Source organism: Convolutriloba macropyga, chromosome 2, assembly GCF_964194025.1.
Source record: "Convolutriloba macropyga chromosome 2, txConMacr16.3, whole genome shotgun sequence".
In the NCBI taxonomy this organism is placed as follows: Eukaryota; Metazoa; Xenacoelomorpha; order Acoela; family Convolutidae; genus Convolutriloba; species Convolutriloba macropyga.
This window is the reverse complement of record NC_134469.1, coordinates 17,076,607-17,102,315: the sequence shown is the minus strand read 5'-3', so window position 1 is coordinate 17,102,315 and position 25,709 is coordinate 17,076,607. Positions and strand designations below refer to the sequence as shown.

General features: G+C 38.3%; 2 protein-coding genes across 4 annotated transcripts in view; one reads left to right on the top strand and one right to left on the bottom strand.

Moving 5' to 3' along the window:
- LOC142334837 (uncharacterized) overlaps positions 1-24,107 on the bottom strand; it is an 89,574-nt gene extending 65,467 nt beyond the window's left edge. The window contains exons 1-5 of the mRNA XM_075383165.1: positions 22,802-24,107; positions 20,071-20,332; positions 19,664-19,787; positions 19,501-19,591; positions 18,657-19,163 (exon numbers count right to left, since the gene is read on the bottom strand). Of these exons, the coding sequence (XP_075239280.1) occupies positions 18,657-19,163; positions 19,501-19,591; positions 19,664-19,787; positions 20,071-20,332; positions 22,802-22,954 (1,137 nt within the window). The 5' untranslated portion in view covers positions 22,955-24,107. The remainder of the gene's footprint in view (positions 1-18,656; positions 19,164-19,500; positions 19,592-19,663; positions 19,788-20,070; positions 20,333-22,801) is intronic.
- The window catches only part of LOC142357315 (metal cation symporter ZIP14-like), a 339,525-nt gene that overhangs the window by 157,195 nt on the left and 156,621 nt on the right, over positions 1-25,709 (top strand). The gene's annotated exons all lie outside the window — the stretch shown is intronic.

Genomic DNA, 25,709 nt, shown 5'->3' with positions numbered 1-25,709 from the left:
GATGAAAGGGGAATATTAAGTGTTTGTAATAACTTATGAAAATAATTCACCCCCCATTGATTAGAAAGTCCTTTATTCATATGAAGCTTCCGAACAGGGATTTTCGGCTACAATAATCAACAACTGAAATGTCTAAATAGTAGTTAGCTTTTGCTGAAAAGTTAGCCAGACAATTCAGCGTGCTTATCACGATTTTTTATTTCTAATTATTCATTCCGCTGACCATTTTCGACTATTCTACAAACGGTTATAAACTTTTTTTCACATATATAACAATTTAGCTGACCTACTTTTAGATGAACAATCCGGTCAAGAGTGCTCAATTATTTAGTACTTCAGAGATTTACTGTATTGTATCGGGCCACATGAAAGGAAACGTTCATGCCCGCTGGAACTAGAAAGCGGGGTGATGAAAGAGATTAGAGGACAACAGTCAACCAGACGCTGATTCAACTGTCATATGATCAACGCTAGTTCAATTTCTGTATCGTCTGGTGTTCATCTCGTGAATTTTATCGTTTGTATCTATTTACTGGTGTCAAGTTAGCACTTATTGTCGTTTGGAAGTCTTCACGGTAAGCATATTTGAAACTTTTGCTTGAATATAACCATCATGGTTTTGTAGATGTGTAAAAAGGCCGGAGGCTTATATCGGGCTCAAACAATTGTATTTTATTAGTAGCAAAACATAATGGACATTAAAAATGAACCACCACCCGAGTTTTCACCTGGGAATGGCTTTGGGCAAAGAGAGTATACCGACAGTGATTTGAATCGTCGTTCAGACCATCTTCTGAGTCAAATGAATCAGTCCGACGCCACTGTTAATGGTCCCCTGAAGATGCGGATGAAGTACTTGTACAGGGTAGAAACAAATTTTCTATCGTTGATCAACCAGAGCTAACTATTCATTTTATAGGCTTTAATTTGTAAAAATTTGAATCTTGTTAAACTGAGTTGAACTTATTTGGTAACTCTGATTTGATAATGTGGAAGTTAGATAAGGTGAAATTGCCCATCCAATATCTCGGTCTTTAGTTGTTGATGTTTACTTTTAGCCAACAAACAATCTGACGGGGTCTGAGAACGAACGAAGATTGGGAAATGAAGTGAGGATCATACAGGGACCACTTTCATATCCCGAGATCACAGATGATGTGTTGGTTGAGAGGCGCGATGAAGCGAGGAAACTCAGAGAGCAAGCAAGGCTTTTCTACAATGCTGCTTCCTTGAAGATGAAACCTGCCAGGTGTATGCGGGCTGAGGCAAAAAAATACTATACAGCCGCATCAAGAAAACTAGAGAAAATCCTTCTGAGCAAAGAAGGAAACACGAACGTCACAAACATAAGCGTGCCAGAGCGGCAGGCATCTATCAAGGCTCGTGCTGCTCTCAAGAATCAGAAAATTGAAAAACAAATATAAGATCTGATATTGTACTCGAATTGTTTAATTTGGTACTCAATCTGGCTTATAAAAGTTTTCCTTTCTCTTATTACTTTTCCAAATTTTCGAATGATGAGTCAAAAGTTAAGCCTGCAAACGGTACACATAATAAAACCCTAACTTAAAAAATGTAAACGGAAAAAACGTGTGGATTGGATCCTAAGCTACCTGGTGGTTACCTAAGCGAGTTTTAACTTGTAAATATAAAGAGTATTGGTCAAAAATAACTTGTGTATTGGATCCTAATCTACCTGGTGGTTACCTAAGCGAGATTTAACTTGTTCATATAAAGAGTATTGCTCAACAATAACTTGTGCATTACATCCTAAGCTACCTGCTGCTTGCCTCAGCGAGTTTTAACTTGTACATATAAGGAGTATTGGTCAAAAATAACTTGTGTACTGGAACCTAATCTACCTGGTGGTTACCTAAGCGAGTTTTAACTTGTACATATAAAGACTATTGGTGAGAAATAACTTGTGTATTGGATCCTAAGCTACCTGCTGGTTACCTAAGCGAGTTTTAACTTGTACATATAAAGACTATTGGTGAGAAATAACTTGTGTATTGGATCCTAAGCTACCTGCTGGTTACGTAAGCGAGTTTTAACTTGTACATCGAAAGAGTATTGGTGAAAAATAACTTGTGTGTTGGATCCTAATCTACCTGGTGGTTACCTAAGCGAGTTTTAACTTGTACATATAAAGACTATTGGTGAAAAATAACTTGTGTATTGGATCCTAATCTACCTGGTGGTTACCTAAGCGAGTTTTAACTTGTACATCGAAAGAGTATTGGTGAAAAATAACTTGTGTATTGGATCTTAATCTACCTGGTGGTTACCTAAGCGAGTTTTAACTTGTACATATAAAGACTATTGGTGAGAAATAACTTGTGTATTGGATCCTAAGCTACCTGCTGGTTACGTAAGCGAGTTTTAACTTGTACATCGAAAGAGTATTGGTGAAAAATAACTTGTGTATTGGATCCTAATCTACCTGGTGGTTACCTAAGCGAGATTTAACTTGTTCATATAAAGAGTATTGCTCAACAATAACTTGTGCATTGCATCCTAAGCTACCTGCTGCTTGCCTCAGCGAGTTTTAACTTGTACATATAAGGAGTATTGGTCAAAAATAACTTGTGTACTGGATCCTAATCTACCTGGTGGTTACCTAAGCGAGATTTAACTTGTTCATATAAAGAGTATTGCTCAACAATAACTTGTGCATTGCATCCTAAGCTACCTGCTGCTTGCCTCAGCGAGTTTTAACTTGTACATATAAGGAGTATTGGTCAAAAATAACTTGTGTACTGGATCCTAAGCTATCTGGTGGTTACCTAAGCGAGTTTTAACTTGTACATCGAAAGAGTATTGGTGAAAAATAACTTGTGTATTGGATCCTAATCTACCTGGTGGTTACCTAAGCGAGTTTTAACTTGTACATATAAAGACTATTGGTGAGAAATAACTTGTGTATTGGATCCTAAGCTACCTGCTGGTTACGTAAGCGAGTTTTAACTTGCACATCGAAAGAGTATTGGTGAAAAATAACTTGTGTATTGGATCCTAATCTACCTGGTGGTTACCTAAGCGAGTTTTAACTTGTACATATACAGACTATTGGTGAAAAATAACTTGTGTATTGGATCCTAAGCTACCTAGGGGTTACGTCAACGAGTTTTAACTTGTACATATACGGAGTACTGGTGAAAAACAACTTGTGTATTGGATCCTAAGCTACCTGCTGGATACCTAAGAGAGTTTCAACTTGTACATATGAGGAGTACTGGTCAAAAAAACTTGTTTAGTTAATCCTAAGCTACCTGCTGGTTACCCAAGCGAGTTTTAACTTGTACTTATGAAGAGTTTTGGCGAAAAAAACTTGTGTATTGGATCCTAAGCTACCTGCTGGATACCTAAGCGAGTCTCAACTTGTACATCGAAAGAATACTGGTCAAAAATAACTTGTTTAGTGAATCCTAAGCTACCTGCTGGTTACCCAAGCGAGTTTTAACTTGTACTTATGAAGCGTTTTGGTGAAAAATAACTTATGTATAAGATCCTAAGCTACCTGCTGGATACCTAAGCGAGTTTCAACTTGTATATCGAAAGAGTACTTGTCAAAAAAAACTTGTTTAGTGAATCCTAAGCCACCTACCGGTTACCCAAGCGAGTTTTAACTTGTACTTATGAAGCGTTTTGGTGAAAAATAACTTGTGTATAAGATCCTAAGCTACCTGCTGGATACCTAAGCGAGTTTTAAATTGTACATATGAAGATTATTGGTGAAAAATAACTTGTTTATTGGATCCTAAGCTACCTGCTGGTTACCTAAGCGAGTTTTAAATTGAACATATAGGGTATTGGCGAAAAATATCTTGTTTACTGGGTCTTAAGCTACGTCCTAGAGCAGTGTGGGAAGCAGAAGGGTAAGCGAAGAGGAGAGCAATCCAGGGAGTGCATGACGGAGAGCGAGGAGGGAGCAGGGCGGTGGATCAAAGCTGGGAGCGAGGGTAGAGCAGAACAGAGATCAAAGCTGAGAGCAAGTACGGAGCAGGATGGGTATGGGAGCAGAAGCTGGGAGCAAGTGGAAAAAAAAACGATGCTATGGTTAGTTCTGTTAAAATTTTCTATCTTTTTCACGGCAACATTTTTTTCTAAAACTGTTTCCAATCTCCTCGGAAGGAATTATTCTTTCCTCTTCATTAGATGCTGCTCTTATTTGTACAATTAATTGTTCATAATTTCTATATTTTGAGGAATTTATTATGAAATCTTGTCTGGAGAAACAAGTATTGAGATAAACATTCTAAAGAGTAGCAGGAACTGCACTCGCTTGACGCCAGTAAACTCTTTGCCTTCTTGACTTTGGCAACCCGAATGATCAGGAAGCGGACCTTGCTGGTTTAGAGAAACCCTATTGCGAAAATTAGACGACACCAGTTCACAAACTTTTAACACGCACCACCATTCACAAACACTCACTGAGCTCACTTAGACACTTAGATCAGTTGTAGGGTAGATTATGACAGGTTGCTACAATCAACACAGATGATCTACGGAGGTAACTATGAACATGTGCTTTTCGCGTCTCTATACCATGACAACGAAGAAAAAACGCTTTTCTCCTGATTCTCAACGCGCACATTTTTCGCGCTTATCTTTTACGGTGTAAAACTTATTCATCCATTCCCCTGCAGACTACCTAATTGATACTTAGTGTTTCTCAAAAGGGGTAAAGGGGTAAAAAAACTTAATCATTCAAACCTGGTCCCCCCTGCAGCCTACCTAATCGATACTTAGCATTTCTCAAAAAGAGTATAGGGGGTAAAAAAACTCAATCATTCATACCTGCTCCCCCCTGCAGCCTACCTAATCGATACTTAGCATTTCTCAAAAGGGGTATAGGGGGTAAAAAAACTCAATCATTCATACCTGGTCCCCCCTGCAGCCTACCTAATCGATACTTAGCATTTCTCAAAAGGGGTACAGGGGGTAAAAAAAACTTATTCAATCATACCTGGTCCCCCCTGCAGCCTACCTAATCGATACTTAGCATTTCTCAAAAGGGGTATAGGGGGTAAAAAAACTCAATCATTCATACCTGGTCCCCCCTGCAGCCTACCTAATCGATACTTAGCATTTCTCAAAAGGGGTATAGGGGGTAAAAAAACTCAATCATTCATACCTGGTCCCCCCTGCAGCCTACCTAATCGATACTTAGCATTTCTCAAAAGGGGTACAGGGGGTAAAAAAAACTTATTCAATCATACCTGGTCCCCCCTGCAGCCTACCTAATCGATGCTTAGCATTTCTCAAAAGGGGTATAGGGGTAAAAAAACTTATTCATTCATACCTGCTCCCCCCTGCAGCCTACCTAATCGATACTTAGCATTTCTCAAAAGGGGTATAGGGGTAAAAAAACTTATTCATTCATACCTGCTCCCCCCTGCAGCCTACCTAATCGATACTCAGCATTTCTCAAAAGGGGTATAGGGGGTAAAAAAAACTTATTCATTCATACCTGGTCCCCCCTGCAGCCTACCTAATCGATACTAAGCATTTCTCAAAAGAGGTATAGGGGGTAAAAAAACTTAATCATTCATACCTGGTCCCCCCTGCAGCCTACCTAATCGATACATAGCATTTCTCAAAAGAAGTATAGGGGGTAAAAAAAACTTATTCATTCATACCTGGTCCCCCCTGCAGCCTACCTAATCGATACTTAGCATTTCTCAAAAGGGGGTATAGGGGGTAAAAAAACTTATTCATTCATACCTGGTCCCCCCCGGCAGCCTACCTAATCGATGCTTAGCATTTCTCAAAAGGGGTATAGGGGGTAAAAAAACTTATTCATTCATACCTGGTCCCCCCTGCAGCCTACCTAATCGATGCTTAGCATTTCTCAAAAGGGGTATAGGGGTAAAAAAACTTATTCATTCATACCTGCTCCCCCCTGCAGCCTACCTAATCGATACTTAGCATTTCTCAAAAGGGGTATAGGGGGTAAAAAAACTTAATCATTCATACCTGGTCCCCCCTGCAGCCTACCTGATCGATACTTAGCATTTCTCAAAAGGGGTATAGGGGGTAAAAAAACTTATTCATTCATACCTGGTCCCCCCTGCAGCCTACCTGATCGATACTTAGCATTTCTCAAAAGGGGTATAGGGGGTTAAAAAACTTAATCATTCAAACCTGGTCCCCCCTGCAGCCTACCTAATCGATACATAGCATTTCTCAAAAGGGGTATAGGGAGTAGAAAAACTTATTCATTCATACCTGGTCCCCCCTGCAGCCTACCTAATCGATACTTAGCATTTCTCAAAAGGGGGTATAGAGGGTAAAAAAACTTATTCATTCATATCCTACTGTGTAATGATTTGGATAGTGTGTTTTGTTGTAGAAAAATTTTTGTCTTCACTTGGAGGTGAAGTGAAAAGTTTTTTTATTTACAGTACGTAGGCTGACCCGAAGGGATACAACCACATTACCACATATTTGATTGCCAAAAACGATAGATAGAGTCCTGAGTTTATAGTGGGCCAGCATTATCAAAGTCTAGTGCGATTACTGACGTCTTCCTGATTTTCTGAGGAATCTCACTGTCGTCGTCGGAAACAATTTCAAACTGTTTTGGGCTTGTGAGAGTTATTTTTGGTGTATTATTAAGGACGCTGTTCTCATCTAGATTTGAGTCTGACCTGCACTTTTGTTTTCTTGGCGCATCAGGAGGGTTTTCGAGGGAAAATACTTCTGAAGTAAAGCAAATATCGAGACAACTTTCACTTCGATCTGATTCCTCAGCTTCATCGTCGATAAATAAGCACCTGTCGTGGTCGAAATCATCTTGCTCGCTCCGTAGTTCAAAGTCAATCAGGTCCTCTTCAAGTTCATCATCGCTGTATGATCGTTGGTTGAGACCTGGGTCAGGCGGAGACCAGAACTCCGGCAGCTCTGTTTGTGGAGTGTACTGAGTAGGCGGTGGGCTCAGTTCCATAGAAGACTCTGCCAGGACTTCGTTGTCACTCTCATCGCTTGAACCCCACTCTAGATTGCAAGTAATCTGTCGGGCAAACATTTCATCTAGCAATTGCTTATGTCCGAATGGCAGCGTTGTTAATTTGTCCTGGCAAATATAACGCTTGTCGTCGTATCCAGACAACGATTTTTTATTGGTGACAACTGTCATCAACTGGTGTTTGCTTGATGCAATTCTTGTATTTAGCAGGCGTACTGTTTCTCCACCCAAGAGAACCTGCTTGTAAATTCATGAGTCATTCTCTGCCGCGCGTCTCTGGTGACCCCTTTAGCTGACCGTTTCGTATCACCTGTGAAAGTTTTTAACATAGATTGAACACCTGATTTCACCTGTAGCTACTAGACAACAGAAACTGACTTTAGAAAAAGTTTGAACCATCGATTACGTCTTCTCTTTGTAATATATCCAAAAGAAAAACTGTTGAGTATATAAAGAAATATTTACCTTCGGAAAGTTTCATCGAGTAGAGCTTGGGCTTGAGACCTACAAAGTCAGAAACTGTGCGGCCAGCCATTTCATCCTTGAACTTGAGCGTTAATTTTGCATTGCTTCCATCGTATTGTGGATGGTTCCTTGGGAAGTTGGAGAAGTCAAAGAGCTGTGTCAATTGTTTTGATTCTATATCTGCAAAAAGTCCTCTGTTTGCACCTCATAAACAAAGCTGTCAGTGTCAGAATAAAGAAGTTTGCAGTCAAAGTTCTGTTTCATGGTTTTGTAGTGGAACTCGTACATAAATTTTTTTGAGAGGTCTAGGATACACGCTCCAACAATTGTAGGTTTGTCCCATAAAATTTCGGTCTGGTTGAGACTTACTGTAGCCAAATCATCAGCAAGGATTTGAAAAGTTTTCAGCTCAGGTCTACTAGTCCATTTTAAGGCTTCTTGTTCATCACGTACCATCTTGACTTTAATCCGGTTGCGTTTGCCTTCACATGTTTTCCCAAAAGCGCTGTTTACCATGAGCTTATAGAAATTCTCTTCAAATTTGTTCTGAGCCTCCTTGCGCTTTTGAGTGTTCAGCTGAACGTATGGCGCCAGCCATTTGGACTGTTTGAATGCAAGTGCTTGATGAACTTTGGTTACTTTTAGCCCTAGCTCAACGTACAACTTGAGTGTCTGATAATGCAGAGTATATTTCGTTTTTGGAAATAGAGTTTGAATAAGTTTTTTATTCGAAGGAGGCGCGTTCACTTGCATCTGCTCAAGGAGTTCCTGTTGGTATTCACTCAGCCAGTATGCATCAATTTTGTCCTTTGTTGGTGCTAATGGGAAGTCAGAGTGTAGATTGTGAAGATCGTCGGGATAGTCCAGGTCTACTTCTACGATGTAGCCAACATCACTGTCATCTGCAGTCTCTAGAATTTTGTTGATTAGTTCAAGTTCAATATCTGAATCCCATACCTGATCGAAATAGTCAAAATCGTTAAGCGGTAAGCAAAACTTCTCCATCACTCCACCATAAAGATTGTTTGCGTCGATCATTATAATGAAGGTTGACGGATTCTCTGCATCAAAATTTTCGAGATATTTATTGTTGGCTACTGCCAATCTTTTACTGTAAACGGAACTGATCCCTCCGCGGATCAGATTTTCTACCATGTCTAGGTGCTCGCGCTGGATTAGCAACTCTATGGGGGCTTTGCAAGTTCTCAGCATTGCGTCACCTGATAGATTCGATGCAGTATAGTACTGGCAGCAGTCCAAACCATATGTTTCGTAGCAAACCTTTCGAAAGCAGAGTACAATGGCTGCTAACAGAAAAACATCTGTTTGCAGATAAATGTCGTAGTATTCACCGACAGTACTACATTCAAAAAGTTTAAATACTTCTACTGCGTGCTCGTATTCTTCCTGTGTTACGTTAACTTCAAACTGATGTAAACTGTTGGTCCACTGAGAACGCGGAGGCAGCTCGGACTCATCAAGTTTGTCGAAGTTGTCAATGTAGCTGTAAGGGAAGAAGCCTTTTTGCTTCAACTTGTCGACAGCACTTTCTGGCCATTCACTGAAGTGCTGCACCAACAACTTGAAATTTTCGGCTGGCAGGTTTTTAGCCAATGAGTCAAGAGATGAAGGCATGAACCGAAAAGAGTCCAGCGGCCTTATGTTTTCGTATACTGGTCGTTCCTTTTTGTTTTTGTCTAACCGCATTTTTATGAAAACTCCAATTTCGAGTGCTATATATTTTTCATCTGTGGTTGGGACTATTGTAATCCGGTTTCGCATGTTGCTTGCTTCAAGTGCTAGTATTACGTGGTGGAGATCATAGTTTGAAAGATTATGCGCAAATACTGGCGTGAAGTTCAAAAGTTTGCGGTTGATGTTACATTCATTATGAGCCCAGCCAAGAAACTCGCCCGTGAAGTGACAATGATCTAGCACTGTTGGGTTTTCGATTGATTGATCTAATGGAGACTCACAAATCCAACAGTTCTCAACGTTAGTTCTTGCGATTGTCGGTATGCCATCAAAGTATCTGTTTTGTTGCTTTACGACATATATCGTCTTTGCCATCTTCTCGAGTGATTTCACGAACTTCTGCATTACTCCAGGACCTCGTTCACCTTCAAAATGAAATGGTTCTTCTTGACCTTGTGCAATGAACAGCAAGGCATAGCTGAATGGTTTGTGCATTTCAATAGCTCTTGTATCGGAGAACTGTGGGTCGTTCTTACAAGTCATGATCGGCTCAATGATTGACTCGAGATCAAAAAAGCCAACCACTGGAGCAAACCAGCGAGCTTGTAGCTTTCGAAAGGTGAAGGAGTTTTTGTTCTCAGCTGGCATTCGCACAATAGCTGGCTTCTTCTCTTGACAACAAGATATGTGTTTTTCGTATCTTGCTTTTGAACTACAGACATGAAAACAGTTCCTGCAGAGATGATTATCAATGCGTTGAACTCTTTTCCTCACTTGTGAACTAAGCTCTTCAAGTTTCTGATCAGGACGTAGTGATGCGTGGTTCCATCGCTTAGAAGAAGTAAATCGAGATTGAATTCACAATCGAGTTTTTTTGAGACACGGAGGGGGATCAGTTTTTCGTCTGAGTACCTAAAGTTGAAAACCTGTTTTAGTTTCCAATCAAAAGAGGAGTGTGAGAGGGGGGATATATATAACCAATGAAAACGTTTATACGATGCTATTATTTCAAATATAATAAAGCATAACTTACCGAAACACGTTTACATGCACATTGTTCAGCTCCTCAAATCGACTCATCTGGTGAAATCCCATGGGCATGTTATACTGTCCAATTGGCTGCTTGGCAATTTTGTTTTTGGGCCCATATGTATGAGGGCTAGTAATTTGCCGACTTGAGGTTTCTTTTGGCACAAGTCGTGGCCCATACTTCAAATGATATGCCGCTGTGAAGCAATATAAAAAGCAGTTTTCATCTTCCCTGTTTCTGATGTTAAGAAGAGCTGAAGTTTCCGAGAGCTTATGTGGTAACGCTAAGTACGATGAGCCCTCGATTGGCTTCGATTTCACTGTGCGAATTTCAATTTTTTTACCTGATCCAAAGTCCAACCGCTACAATGAGATGCAACGCTGTTAAGTGACAAGAGCATCTGTTCAACCATTTGGTGAAAACTTTCGTCTGCAATGCCTCCGAAGTCAACTCGTTCCATTTTTGATGAATTGTTATCTTGTGTGATTCCTCAGACAAGTCTTCTGAGTCTTCAACTGGTTTTCTTAGCTGTATCACAGCTCCAAATTGGATTTTCTGAGGACTCTGCTGCACACTTAATTTGACAATGATCTTGATCTCTTCACTTTTAACCCGCATGGCGTGTAACACGTCAATCTCGCGGACACCCACTTTCACTTCGTACTCCCTCATGCTGTTTCCGAAAGCTTTTTCAACTGGTAGTAGTCCGTTTTCAGAGATCGTGTCTGCGTCAACATTCCATGTTGGCAAACCATGGACGTTATTCATATGTTCCATGTAGTCAAGGTCTCTGCTGAAAATTTTGTTACAGTAAAGACAGTATCGAGGATTGGTCTGTCCGTGTTGAACCGTCACATGGCCTCTCATTTCATATAAGCTATGGGTCTCATAGCTACAGTCATGACATTCGAACAAGTTGCGCGGGGCGTAATCTTTATGAATTGTTTTTCTGTGTCGTCGGAGGCTTCTTTTATCAGAAAGCTTTTTTGACAAATGTCGCAAACTGTCTGGTTCATTTTTTTTGAACAAAAGTTCAGCTTATAAAGCTAAAAACCCTCAGCTGTGAAGAGAACAGGATTGAAAGCAGTAAAATTGGAGTTTAAAAGTAAGAGCAGAAAGATTTTAGTTAACTGATCAGTAGAAAGAAAGGCAAAAAGCAATGAGTGAAAGACTGCTTCCTGTAATCAAAGTAATCCGGGTATCTTTAGCCAATCAGCTAAAAGCAAACTTTATTTATTTGTTTTAAGCAAGCTTTAATCACAATACGCGTCAACAAAAATTTATGTCCTCGGGGGGACTTATTGACATTGTGTAAGATCTCGCTTGGCGGCTGTCCTCTGAAAAAATTCAACTATCTAGAGCTGCTTAGGCTTATATTTATCTGAAGACTATAAAATCAACATATCTGGGGGCGTTCTGTCTGTAAAATTTAGAGATTTCAGACATAGTTTATTTGCCTTTCTCAGAGATTAAAGAATGTTTATTAGAAATTAACATTGAACCGCTATTTCAACTTTTTGGCTTTGTAGTTTTTGGATTCTCAGAATCATACATCTAATGAACTTTCAGAAGTTTTTTGGAGAAATTTTAATTCATATGTTTAACAAATGACAGCAGCTGCATCTCATTTACATCAGGAATATAGGGAAAGTAATCAGTCATAAGATAGTGAGCAATATATATGCAAAAAAGTCCACACAGTTGCGAGTTCGCGCATTGCAAGGGTTTTCCGGTTTCTCGTCTATCTTCCATAAGATCCACATATATAGTGTCCGCACTGATACCCTTTAGGTGATCGCAAATATGCTTATACGAATAAATTGGTAAAGCCAAAGGGTCTGCAAAGTAGATAATTGGAGACGAATATCTTTTGGCTAACACAAGCCAATGTGTACCAATTGATGCAGCAGGTGAAGCGTTGACAATAGTAAAAGAATTTGGCGACATTTTCAGGGGGAAGTTGGCATAGACACCGTTGAATTTATGTTTCAAGTGTTTGCATTGCTGTATCAACTTGAATATCTGATCTTCATCCATTAGCTCATAGGCAGAGAGTTTTTCGAAACGTTTCTTGCAGAATCGATGTATACTGTTGAACATTTTTCTCCCAAGAATAATATTTCAATGTTGTTTGCTAATACTGCACCGAACTTAAGTTCGACTGATAATGATGAGTTTGTTAATTCGGGATGAATGAAATGCGTGGCTTCTTGTGTACTCGTAAGATCAAACACCATTATATAATGGCGCGGGAAATCAGCCAATGATATACCGTGACCATTTTCAATGAAAGCCAAGGCTCCCATTGAATTGAAGTATAGCCTTTTGTCGTCTCTGGTCGATATTGGCGTACCAGCAGTTGCAAATCCATTGCGGTAAACAGTTATCTCATTTAGACCAAACTTTCGATATGAAAATGGATTTTCAGTGTTGGTTCCAATGAAAGCGGCACTTGCAGACATTGCAATAATAAGTCTTCGAATGGGTTCCTTTGTGAAAATATCTTCTTGTTTCCAGCTTTGTTGTCCAGCTGTTGCGAGAAAGGCTTTCGAAATAACTTCGTTGTATCGATACATGGCTGGGGTTTTCAGAAGGAATTTTTCAATTGCTCCCACCACATTATCCGATACTGTCATTTTGCGAACGAACAAATTAGCTTCATCGATTTTCACTTTATAATGCTTTGCACCGTCTTCATTCATTATAACAAAGTCATCTTGTGATCTTCGGAAAGAGATTCGCATTGTGACACCACTTATTAGGTGCTTCTCACATGAGAAAAAGTCTACAGCAACTTTACCGTATAGTGTAAGTTGGATGAATCTTCGATTAAGTAGTTCCCGTTGGGCAATAGAAGCGTTTGGAATTGTGTTGGGATCAGATTCGTATTCGTATCTATGACATTTCAACCATGTACTTTTTGCGTCTGAGCCATGAGAAAATTCAGTTTCAATGAAACATTTGTGCGCATAGTGTCCATTAGCTGATGAAATTTTGTTACCGTTAGCTGACACTGTACAATCAGCGAATAAAGAGTGTAAGATATTATTTACGAAGAAAGGTGTGTCGCTTGCATTGGCATCTCCAGTAGTATAACGTAAATTGTTTCCATTGCTTTGCACAATACAGCACTTTACCTCAAGATAAATTTTCTGTAAGTCGATGAAATTGTTTCAGTCTCCAACAATTTCAAATTCCAGTGAAGATCCGGTAGGAGAATAAAGGGGGCCAGTTTTCTTCTCGAAAGCTTGGTCAAAAGTAACCAGCAGAGGGGGTTTCTCGAACAAGTCCAATGAACTATGCGTTGCCTCAGATGGGATAACAATGTTAGCGCGCATTTTTGACTTTTGAGAAGAAGTCTGATCGACTTCTTTGCAGCTTGTTTTTTGATGAAATGGCGCGTTTAATTGGAGAAGGTTTGTTTTTGTAAGCTTTGCTTCCACGGGACTTCTTTCGTCTAATGACGCGCCGACCGATGTGAAGTGATCCTCCTAATGGTTTTTTTTACTGTTTTTGCTATTGTACTTTTTAATGCCTGCTTTGCTGTCTTCTTCTTTGTTGCAAATTCAGCTATCTCGGGCGCTCCTTGCACAAGGAGCTCTCTGCCAATTCGCTTTGCTGCAGGCCAAATAAATCGTCTTGCCAAAGGTAAGGCCACGCGTCCAATGCCAGCAGCCAATGCTCCAAAATCGCTTCCTCTTTGTCTGTAATGTCCTGAGAAGGTGAGGTATCGAATTGGATGCTTGATCATTATAGTAGGCTTCCATCAGTCAGCTCGTTCTCTGAAATTTAAGACTGACGACAACTTTACCGATTCCAGTGAAAGGTATTAGTTTCCCAGTCTCACTTCTCAGCTCAACTTTGATGCTCTGGATATTGTTTGAAAGTAAACGCTTGTAATCCAAGTTTGTGAAAGTTTTATGGTGAACAGGTGCTACTGTGTTGAGGCTGCCGTTTCTCAACCGTCTCTCAGATTCAATGATTTTGAGAATGGGTACCCGCGAGTCATCCCACATGTTGATATTCAATAATGTCGATGTAGACAAAAATAAGCTGTGAGCCACATGTTATATCAACGGGCAAAATACCAAAATATCTGTTAGGAGAGTTCGGAGCCCCATTTTCCAAGTTTGTCTTGTAACCAATGTTAACAAAACCATTGTGTGCAGGGTCCGGGGTCCCCTTGAAACCAAGAATGCTGGGAATTTCATTGTCTTGAAATGACAATCCTTCATTTTCCCCAAATGTTAACACGAGCTTTTGCGTTATCTTGTCGAACTTACGATCGAACTGTTTTAGTCTTGCAATGCGAACAATCTCCGAGACTAGATCTTCCCAGCTGTTGTAAATACCAGTCCGAATTTTTCTGAGTTGTCCTGATCGATTACTCGACTCATTTGGATCGGTCATTGAATTCTTGTAAACAACTATTTCTCCAGAGTTGACGTTATTGATGTTTGATGGAAAAGATAGAGAAGTCAATGCTACTTGCCATTCTCCCTGTAAGTGTATTGGTTGTGATAATTGGTTCCGAAATGCTTCCATAGTATTTTCATTGAAAACGTCCATTGATGCATTTGATAACAAGTCAATTGTAAACTCATTGCTGTTAGAAATCATTGCTCCTCGTCAGTGTTTAACGCATTAACTTGTACTAATTCTGGTTCGTAAAACTTCCCCAGGATTTTAACGTTGTTTGCGTCAATCAGATTGTAGGTAGGCGGACTTGTTGTAGCCAATCGTAGTACTGTAAAAACTTCGTCTGTATAATTCTGAGTATAACCTTTTCTGAAGGTATCGTCTGGTTTCGCTATTCGTACCAGGTCCCCCTCTTCGAATCGTGGTTTATATTTATTGTTGTCCAAAGCAATCGAAATTAAAAATGGTTCATGTTTTTTGAAAACTTTATTTGGGGCTAACTTTGTAACGCTGTTAACACGTCTGTTAATGATATTTACAAAATTGGGAAGCTCCTTTATATAGTTCCAAGTCCATTTTTCTTCCAAGTATCTGTATATAATGTTTTTAAGTGATCGAATATTTCTTTCCGCAAACGCCGATTTGGTTTCGTTTTCGGTTGTATACAAATGAATCTTTTTGTTTTCACAGAAAGTTTTGAACTCGCCTTTGAATTCAGTGCCTTTGTCCGTCCACACTTTCTCTGGTTGTTTCGTCTTGATCACTTTTTTGAAGGCTTCAACGCAGTCTTTTGCCTACATCGTTTTCAGAGGTTGAACACGTAAATAACGTGATAAAACGTCAACTGCAACCAATAGATATTTAACCCCATTATTGTGGTTTGCTATTTTGTCCATATAGGCTACATCCATGGACCAGATCTCGTTTATTCTGTAAGCAACTACCTTCAATCGTGGAAAAGTTTTCCTGAATTGACGATATTTGATGTACGAGTTTTTCGATTGAAGGAATTTCTCAATTTTTTTCTGTGATAGACCGCTTTCCTTTTTGATGTTGGTAACACTTCCAAAGGCTGCTTTTCCTTTTATGTAGACGTTATTTAGTTTTTTGATTTCCACTGAATGGAGTTTTCCAGCTTGTTGGCGTTTTGATTTCTTCCTCTGCGTCTGCGAAGCCTTCCTCATCAAAGCTAGCAGTCTCTGTTTTTTCTGCTCTCTCGACAGAAGGTTTCTGTTCACTGGCTCCTCCATCTGGAAACTGACGTAGTTTTTGCTCTTTCTGAACTTTTATGAACTTCTTTGCATAAGTATTACAAGTGAGGTGTGGTGCAAGGTTCAAATAATTCAGCACTTCATAATGGTTATGCGAAAGTTTCGATGATGTTTGTTGCAATGCGTAGAGGAAAGTTGAGGCTGGAATGTTAGTGCTCCTCTCATCGATGAGAATTTCGCCTTCATCGTCCAGAGAAATGTTACGCGATTGGTTTATCTTCTTCAAAATTATTTTTGATTTTTCAAGTTTGTCCTTTTCGAGAAAATTTATGTCATTAATCACATTCTGACTGATTTCATCAAACTCTCTGTTTAAACCTATCTGTAATATTTTGCCGTTTTTCTTCCTCATCGGAAACCATGACGTCATCAGTCTGTTGTTCTGTGTTCTGATGAATAACTGCTTCTGGCTGCTCGTGTTTCAATGTTCTCTCCAGAAGCGATAGTTGTTTTGATTTGTTTCGTGCAACTGGGTCCTTCAATATTTGCGAAACCTGAGGTTGTTCAGTTGTAAACATATTGCGGGGAATAAGCACAAATTCTTCAGTTGGCATTTTTCTTCAGATACTCTAGACAAGGTCTGGCAATTAGTCGAATGAGAGAATGCCCTCTCGTTGTTTGGAAAAGCTTACTTCTTTGTAGTGCGTTAAAATGTTTTTCTGAAAGTTGTCGCAGTTGGGATTCGAATTTTTGCAGTTCTTTTTTGTTGATTGAGACAACACCAGAGTGGACGTTCATAACACAATCGCTTAGAAACCAAATGAAATCAATATCTTGGGCTAGGAAAATTCGCTTGCCGCTCGATTTCGGGTTACTGCTGACGCACCAGCGCTTCAGCATAAGCAAGTGTCTCTTTTTCATTCGGAATTGGTGTAATAATGGCTTCCTCCGAAGGAATATAGAAAACTGACGGTTCGGGACCAAAAAGTTAAGAAAATCGTAAGCCTTGACTTGTTTTCGGATCAAGGTCAACAATTAAATGTCCATATGGCTGAGCCGTCGCTAATTTGTATGCATCCTTGAGTAATTGGAGGCAGTTCAACTGTTTTCCGAGATATTCTATTTGTTGAATGTCACGCAATGATTTAAACAGAATGATATGAGTGGTGTTGAGATCAATCGTTCGTGACCACTTGCTCTGTTGGAATAAGTTATGTTTGACATAAATCACGTGGAGTTTTCTGTGTCTTCCCGATGTTGCAATTTTTACGAACTCTTTGTCGTTAAATATTTCCTCGCATGAGTCATCATAAACGAGAAGACAATTCGAAAGTTTCTTTGTTATATCCAATCCAGAATATTTGATGAACTCGATTTGTGGTATTTTACATTGCATAGCTGTAAAAATGTCCTGGAACTCTTTGTAGAAGTAATAAATTTTGGATAATCTTGGGTAAAACGATGAACTTTGCAGCATGTTGAAAATTAGGTCGGTTTTCCCTGAACCACTCGGGCTTACAACTGCCATGAAGATTCTATCGTTTATAAGAATTACTTTATTCATAGTTTGGTATTTGGCAAAATATAACCAACTAGACTCGAAAGCAGTGCAATCCAAATTGACTTCTCCTCACAACTTTCTGATATCAAGAATAGCATGGCGAAACAAGGACTGATCATGAGCACTATAATACTCACTTGAACAAAGAATATGATCTCTGATCGAGGGACTATGGTTTTGGAACAGCACCGCCATGGTGGTCTCTCTCGGTTTCCATCATCGAAAACCAAGTTTGTAATACCCCCATCAATTTCATCTCTTACAACTCGGTTTGTCATTTTTCAAATCAATACTAGGCTAGTGTTTTGAAACGTGTAAAACGGTAAAATAACTAATTTTTCTGAATTGGCTTCCTATTGTAGCTCGAATGTGATTGGTTGCTTTAGTATACTTTACATGTACTCATCGCGCGCAAAGCACTTTGAAGCTAATAAAATTTGAGGGGACATTTTTTTCATAGTTTAAAATTCCAAAATGCCCCCATCTGTAGTTGGAAGCCAGAATATATACATGTTTACTGCAAAGACATATTTACTACATATGTACCTACCTCTCTCGCAAATTTACTACATATGTACCTACAACCAATTTATTATGTAAAGTAAGCGTACATAACGGGCCCAGAACATATACGAAAATAACCTCATAGATTTTATACACCTTTGGCCCAGTGGTACAAGATCGGCTTCCCATGCACTAGATCCGGGTTCGAATCCCACCGGGGCGAAGATCCTTTTCTCAAATGTCCCATCTATCCTTGCATACATGATTATTCCCTATCTTAAAACATGTAATGTCCCCCCCCCCCGTATTATGACTATACCACTTATATATACTACTCTTAAACTTGACTGGACAACTCACTTCGGACGTGAAAATCGCAAAAATATTACGAGAAAACATCATTACGCCGCCAGTAAGGCCCTCGAAGACTTCGTTTCTCGGTCCTCAAAAACACTTTCAAAGAAAGCCAACTGTAGGCAACAATCTGTACATGCTTCTTAATTCCACACGCGACCTGAAACCAAATGTAAATTTGCAAATGAAAGAACTGCAAAATGTACGAAACCTTTGCAAAAAGCAAACGAAAATTGATCTTCAAGAAGACAAACAGATAACATAAAATTCACAATAAGGTGCTCTACTTTAGTTCTACAATTTGTCTTTAAGATTTTGAAACCTTAATATCAAACCAGGAACAATATACAGCACGCTTGATGGACGCTCATGCGCACATACTGAACTGCTGTAAGTACAGCGAGGCCCTTGTGTTGATTAGGTCAAGAAAAATGAGAAGTAACTAACGGGAGTAAACATGAGTGACAAGACGCTGTGCTTGGAAGAGCCTCTGGCCTGATGACATTTGTCCCTGAAAGTACTATTGCACTGCAACGCTTTGTTCACTATCTTCTGATAGCTGTCAAAGTTTGATATGTAAGAGTAGAGCGTATGCCACAGGTTCACGTTCAAACAACGCCCCACCTTCACACACAAGTCTGCCATGTCATCAATTAAGTCTACGATTCTTGAGGTCTTCGGTGGTAGTAGAGGGTTACCAGATCGAGCAGGAGGACTTGACATTGTTGGACTTCTAACGTTGGTCAAAGTAGAATTCTGACTAAGTAATGAGGTGTTGAGCAACATGTTAGAAGGCACGCTAGTTGATCGTGGAAATCCATTCACTAAAGGCACTTTTCTCGGCTCGACATTTTCGGTTGTTGGAGTTGGTAAATTTGGTTTCTGTATTGCTGATGAATAATTTGCTGACGGAGCCGAGTATTTTTTGCTAGAAGATTCGATGAGATTTTCCAACTGAAAAATAAATCGCTTCCAATTTTTGAGACTATTTAAAAATGAGTTAATACTTTGTTTCTTTCATTATTGCGTTTCTTTTCACAGCTATTTAAGATATGCAATTAATTCACAGCATTTCAAACACATTATTTTAATTGCCACATTTTAAATTTTCCCAATAGTTGAGCATTTAACGATGACAAAGATTTACCACAATTGATTTATGTATCCTTCATAAATTCGCTCAAGCGGTGCTCTGGCTAACATTTTTTCCAATTCAAATCGGGCAAAAATGCTACTTTTTTCTGGAACCTATATCTAATGTTTTTTTTTAAAAAAAAAAGTGGGTACTCACATTTCTAGACATGAGTTTGACGAAATGATAGAGATTTAAAAGCCAGCTTCGAAACATCTCAAACTTGTTCAACGGACAGACTGAATGCTCCCTGAAACACATATTTAAGTTTCATCAAAAAACAGCTTTTGAGAAAATAAATTCTTTTCGAATATCCACGAACTCTAGGATGGGGCAGTACTTTTCGATGAGCAGGTCCAAATTGCTCAGGAAGAGCCTTTCCTTTTCCAGTTGAGACTCAATTAATGAAGCCACATGTCTGCCTGTAATTTTGGTCTCCGCTACACCTGGAAACACAAAATAACCGAATAAATTGAGTTGAAAGCTTTGGGCGTCTAAGAAACAAAGGAAATAGAAAATTCACTGGTTATGAATTCCTGTCTTGAAACACACATATCATTTTGAACCTCTGCTATATCAGTTTCATATACAGCTACAATAGCGCACAGGTTTCATAAAAAAAACTCCCAGTTAGCACGATCCAAATCAAACTACCCGTTCAGGAAATTCTCTAAGAATCATACTTAAAAACAACAGTGCACCAAAAATGATTTTGTTTCATCGACATACTTTGTGTTGAGCTTTCACCCGAAGTAGTCTCCGAAGACTCGCTAGTCCTCATCACATTAGCCTGACGAATTCCACCGTTTAACGATACATCGCGCTTTTCTCGAAGCAGTATATTGGACCCTGAATAGAGCACGGCCATTTGGTTTAAATTAACAATGACCATTTGAGTTGAGGTGTCAAAGAGAGAGAACTTCTCAATTTTGTGCTGAAGGGCAACGTGTGCGACGGCGTCAAGGATACGCATTCCATTGTATATTGACACCTGAAAACGAAACTTGTCAATGTATAAACTTTCAAAAATACAGATTGCAAATGATATGATTTTATCTGAGCTATTTTACAGAACGGTATGTGCAAAACAATACCAACATTATTACGATATAGGAGCCGAAAATACAACTGCAATTTTACGCAGCCGCAAACCAAATAAGACAGTATTTGTTAAAATTCGTTAAGTATATGCTGAAAAATTGTGTATATTGAGTATCATCAGAACCTGAAACGTAATTTATAAAATAAGCACAAAATGAAAAAACAATTGTAGAAAATAAGCCGATATAAAGCTTATTTCCTCTAAAACAGTCGTTTTTCACAACCTTCAGTATTTAACTCTAAAATTTGAGCTATTTTCAAAACGAATGGCTAGTGGTAGAATTAAGAACCTGATTCATCCGATATGTTTCACATTCCAATGAACCAAGCAGGCTGCTTGCTAGAAAATAGCAGCAATAACTTTGACTTGTATTCTCAAAAAAATTAATGAAAATGAGACCAAAAAAATAAATAGAAAAATGATTTATCTATAAAGATTTAGATACAATTGGTAGATTTAATTACGGCAAATCTGTAACAAACATCAACTGGAGTGAGAAAAGTTCACTTGACCATAAATTATAGGAAGCTGAAGTCATTATAAGAGAGGAAAAAGCAATTTAAGAATGAGGTAAAGGACGAGTGATCATAAAATTACTCACGTGAATTAAAAAAAAATCGATCCAACAAGAACGAAAAATGACGTCACGCGCGCAACTCATACAACGAATTGCATGAATGAATGAATGAACAAAAATGTGATTTGAAGTGAGCGCGACGTCACAGGTCGCAACAAAAAATCGACGAAGTAAAAAAAGAAAGACAAGTCCTGAATAATAATTTAAAAGTTCCTTAACTAAACAAAAAAACTAGACCTTCTAACACTTCGGAATGGAAATGCAAAACAATTTAGAAAAACGATGAAAAAAATGAAAACTAGAAGTCCAATTAGCGCACGTTAATAAAAAACTACGTTTTCTCCTTTTGCTCAGCAATTAATACATCATACCATAATATTTTTTTCTCCACTGCCTAATTCGACGCGAATGAAATCGCAACTTCAGTTTGGCTTTAAACCAAAATGTGGGAACATATCTTAAAACAAAGCGCACCAATACAAATTAAATTTTATTTAAGAAAAAACAAACAAAAGAACGTCTGATAAATTGCTCTCGAACGACAGGCGTCGGGTGGATTTATTAGGGAGCTGTAGCCTAAAATATTTTTTCTGGGTCCAAAAATTTTCCACCCAGGAGGGGTCAAAACCATGCGTACACGTCTCCAAAGCAGTTTCTGTGAATCGCATACTTGTTGACTAGTGAGCTGGAATGCTCTACGAGAACTTAACCCCCTCTGGGCGCTACCTGTTTATCCCGCTTTTTAAGGTACAAAAAGTCAAATGGGTCGAAAAATCAAATGAGTCAAATGACGAAAAATCTGTCAAGCAAAAATGTGCATAAAAAAAGACCACAGGACTAATATAATTGCTACAAACTTCGTTTGACAGCAATTAATAAGATTAGAACTACGACCGTTTAATATCACTGCGCTCGTGCATTATTCAGCATCAAGTTAACATCTGAATCAAACCATATTAATATTCTTAGCGTAAGTCTATAAAATGAATATCAATTCAGCGAATGACAAAGATCTCGTGTTCATCAGAAAAAAGATCCATTCCCAGCTTAAAAATATGGGATGTAAAATAAGCAAAACCGGTCCAAATAGTGACAGAAAATTGCCTAAGAAACAGCATTGACTGGCTTCGGAGGCCGTGCTCACAACACGATGGTTCCATATTCAGCCTTACAGGAGCTCAGCGATTGATAAATCGGGCATACTTAAAAAACTTTCATTGAATAACCATATGCACCAGTTAAAATGATTTGAAGAATTTGAAAGCAATGAAATTATTAAGTTACAATTTTAAAGGTATTTTTTCGCCCAGCTGCCACTCAACAGCGTTCACCTAATATTTGGTTCACCTGCTCACATTTCTCAAACGAAAGTACTTTTAATCATGACTTACAGGAAACTTACTAGAAATTCCTGCGTAATAAAAAGTGACCACGCAAAACTAAGTCACTATCAAATTAAGCAGAGAAAAATAGCAACAGGGCGCCAATTAATAGAAAACTTGTACACAGAAAACTTATAGAAAACGAATAGAACGTTTCCCAATTTCATAAACCGCATGAATGCATTCGCATTGCACAAATGTTTCGCGTTTTTTTCTATCCTAGCACCCCGTCACAGCTACTAAAGGGCATCTATCCTTTACCATAACAGAAAATAATGCTTGCTGATAATGCAAAATAACTAACTGACAGATAGCAGCTATTCCATGCCAGGAAACATACATCTACACCCAACAAGAATTATTGCCCTTTAACTTGTATTAAAAGGCTGGTTTACTTACCTCGTGATAAGTTTTAATATCGTTGTAATCGACAATAACTTGAAGAAACTGCCGCTCTTGGTCGGTGGAAGCCCTGACACCCGCGTTACGTCCAAGAGTAAAACTATCCATGGAAAAAGAGGTCGTAATATTCTTCGAGCTTCTACCCTCCATTCTGCCCACTTAAGTTATCGTACAAGCTGTCTCTTCACTTTCGAATATCCATAACCAACATTCAGAATATTTCAAATATTCCAGACTTGATAAATCCCCCTAATTTCCCGTATATTGAAAACCACCTGGTAAAATCTTGATAATTGAAGCAAAACACGCGTTGAATGTGCAAGCTTAGGGTTCGTGTATATTCAAATAGAACTCTTCAGTAAAAGCGCCGCTCAGCAAACATAACCGATTTAAGACGTGACGTATTTCTCACTTCTTTGGAACTCTTCCAAATGTTTCTACCTTCAAATTAACCATGCTCAACCGAGTCAATGTTTACAAAACATAACATCAAAATAAAAATAAATCACTTAAAACTGTACGTTAAATTTGTCCACTTTTGGGTTCTTGGTAAAATAAATAGTTTCCGTTAAGTTGCAGAGTGTAGAGTTAAAATTGGCCACCCAGTCGAGCAAATTCAAATCAGATCGCAAAAATAATTCAGGCGGAGTTTCTTCTTTTCCTTGCTTTCGTCAAACGTTGGCATAAATTGTCATTAAAAGGAGATAGAACGTAATCAAAACTCAATCCCTAAGGACATACGTAACTCGTATACCATTCGGGGGAAAAGTTGTTCACAGTTGGTTAGAAATATAAATTATTTACAGCGGAGTCTCAATTTTAAGAAAGTTGCAGATTTTAATTAACTTTCACCACTTTCAGGCACTTTTCACTCGTCACTGGTGACAGTATGTGGTAATACAATAATGGTATAATAGAATCCGCACCTTTGTATCACAATCTAGTTCAAAATTACACAACTTCGTTTTGTTATCTTACATATCATACTGTACTACTCAAATTTTCGTTAACTTTTTACACTTTGTCACTGAATTATCTAAACATGATATGTATATTTTAAAATGCACGATTGGTAATTCTTCAAATGAGCATAATAAAAGCTAATAAAACTTTTTAGCCGTAAGAAAAATAAACTTTCAAATTTGTTAAATGCAGTTAGTATAGACATGATAATTATCCATCGTAATTTTCGTTCGTATGTACAGGTTTTGTCTAAAATGGCAGCTGAGAAACAGAATGGCTGATCTCACATTTCACATAGAGTAAAACGCGAAGAATCTTGTGACCTTTTAAAAACATCAATGAATCTGAAATTACATTAGTAAAAGCCATTTAAAAAATGAAGAATTAATTTACCTAAAATACCTATCATTAAGCCAACCTTCGCATCAAAACGCTGTAAAATTAATGGTTCACAAAAAATTTAACAAAGAATTCTCAACGCATCTCAAGTGAAAATTTGACAACAATTTATTTGGATACTGCCAGTACATAAGAACCAAAATTGGCTTCAAAATTTGATCACTCAACCAAGAACTCATTTTGAAATAATTTTAGGTAAGAAATTTTGACGTTCGGGTCATAAATCTGTCAAAGCTGACATATTGATGGAATCCAATTGTCACAACCTGTCATAATTTGTCATATTTTGACAACTGATCAATTACAGTCATGCTGTAGACAGAAACGCACTTAATTTACATAGCGTTGTAGAAATATGCACAACAATAACTGCAAATGGTTAAAAAATTATATCAAAATAGCATCACGCTACCTTGCTCCGATCACTTTTTCTCAATATCGAGCAAATCGAAAAAGAGCGTTCAATAATTAAAGAAAACGAAGCAAAAACTGAGCCACGTTATATCTACGTTATCTGGAGAACGCTGTCTACAAACAGCTGAAGATTCAATATGGCAATCTCTCTTCCAATAATTGGCATTGTCAAAATTTCATATACAAAAAGACGCAAATTTAACAAGAATAGGACGCCTTTGCAAGTTCCAACAGACTTTAAAGATTGGCTTGAAATCATATTGGAGCTAAAATTTTTTAAAAAATAAAATTTTTAAAATTAATCTCGTCTCTTGTCGAAAACTTTTTTCTCTTACATGCCTCATTTAAATAGCAGAAAGATAGCCGGAAACGAGCTACAAAAGCGATGCATAACAACTGAATGAGAGAAAATACCAAAGAACGGAAACGAAAATAAAAAAAACTCTTTCCCATTATAGCCCCCCCCCCCCCCCGCCTTAGTGGTCAGATAACCTATAGCCCACCAATCATGGTATTTATACCACAATGGGGCTATAATTTCGTGGGTGGGCTATAATGGGAAAGACCCAAAACTCCTTTAGTTATGTTGTTAACATGCCTGCCAATTAAAATACTTCCGGAAGAACAAAACTGGATATGTCTAGACCTAAACAAGTCACTATCACCGAAAGAATTCCTCTCGAACGACTAATGGGGGTTCAATTGACGGGAGCTCATAATTGGTTATTAAATACCACTATAACCACTAATTAAATTTAAAGTAAAAAAAAAACAATTTCGGCTGACTGAATTGTTGTTGTTATAATATTTTTGAATTTTGGATGAATCACATTTTGTTTTGGAAAATCCAGTTTTTATTTAAAAAAATGAATAATGTTTGAATTACGTTTTTCGTCAATGATGAAATTAAAAATGTTTCTCGTTCTTCTGGGCACGCTGTGAAGTAGGTCGAATGACCTCGTTGCGTGTCCTGTCCTTGCTTTAAGTTCAATATACTCTGCTGATTGTGCTATTTTATTTAACTTTTGTTATTTTGTATTTATTTTATTTTATTTATACTTTGCAAGCGTATAAATAAATAAATTTATACGCTTGCAAAGTCTCCCTCTCTCACTCTCTCCCTCTCCCT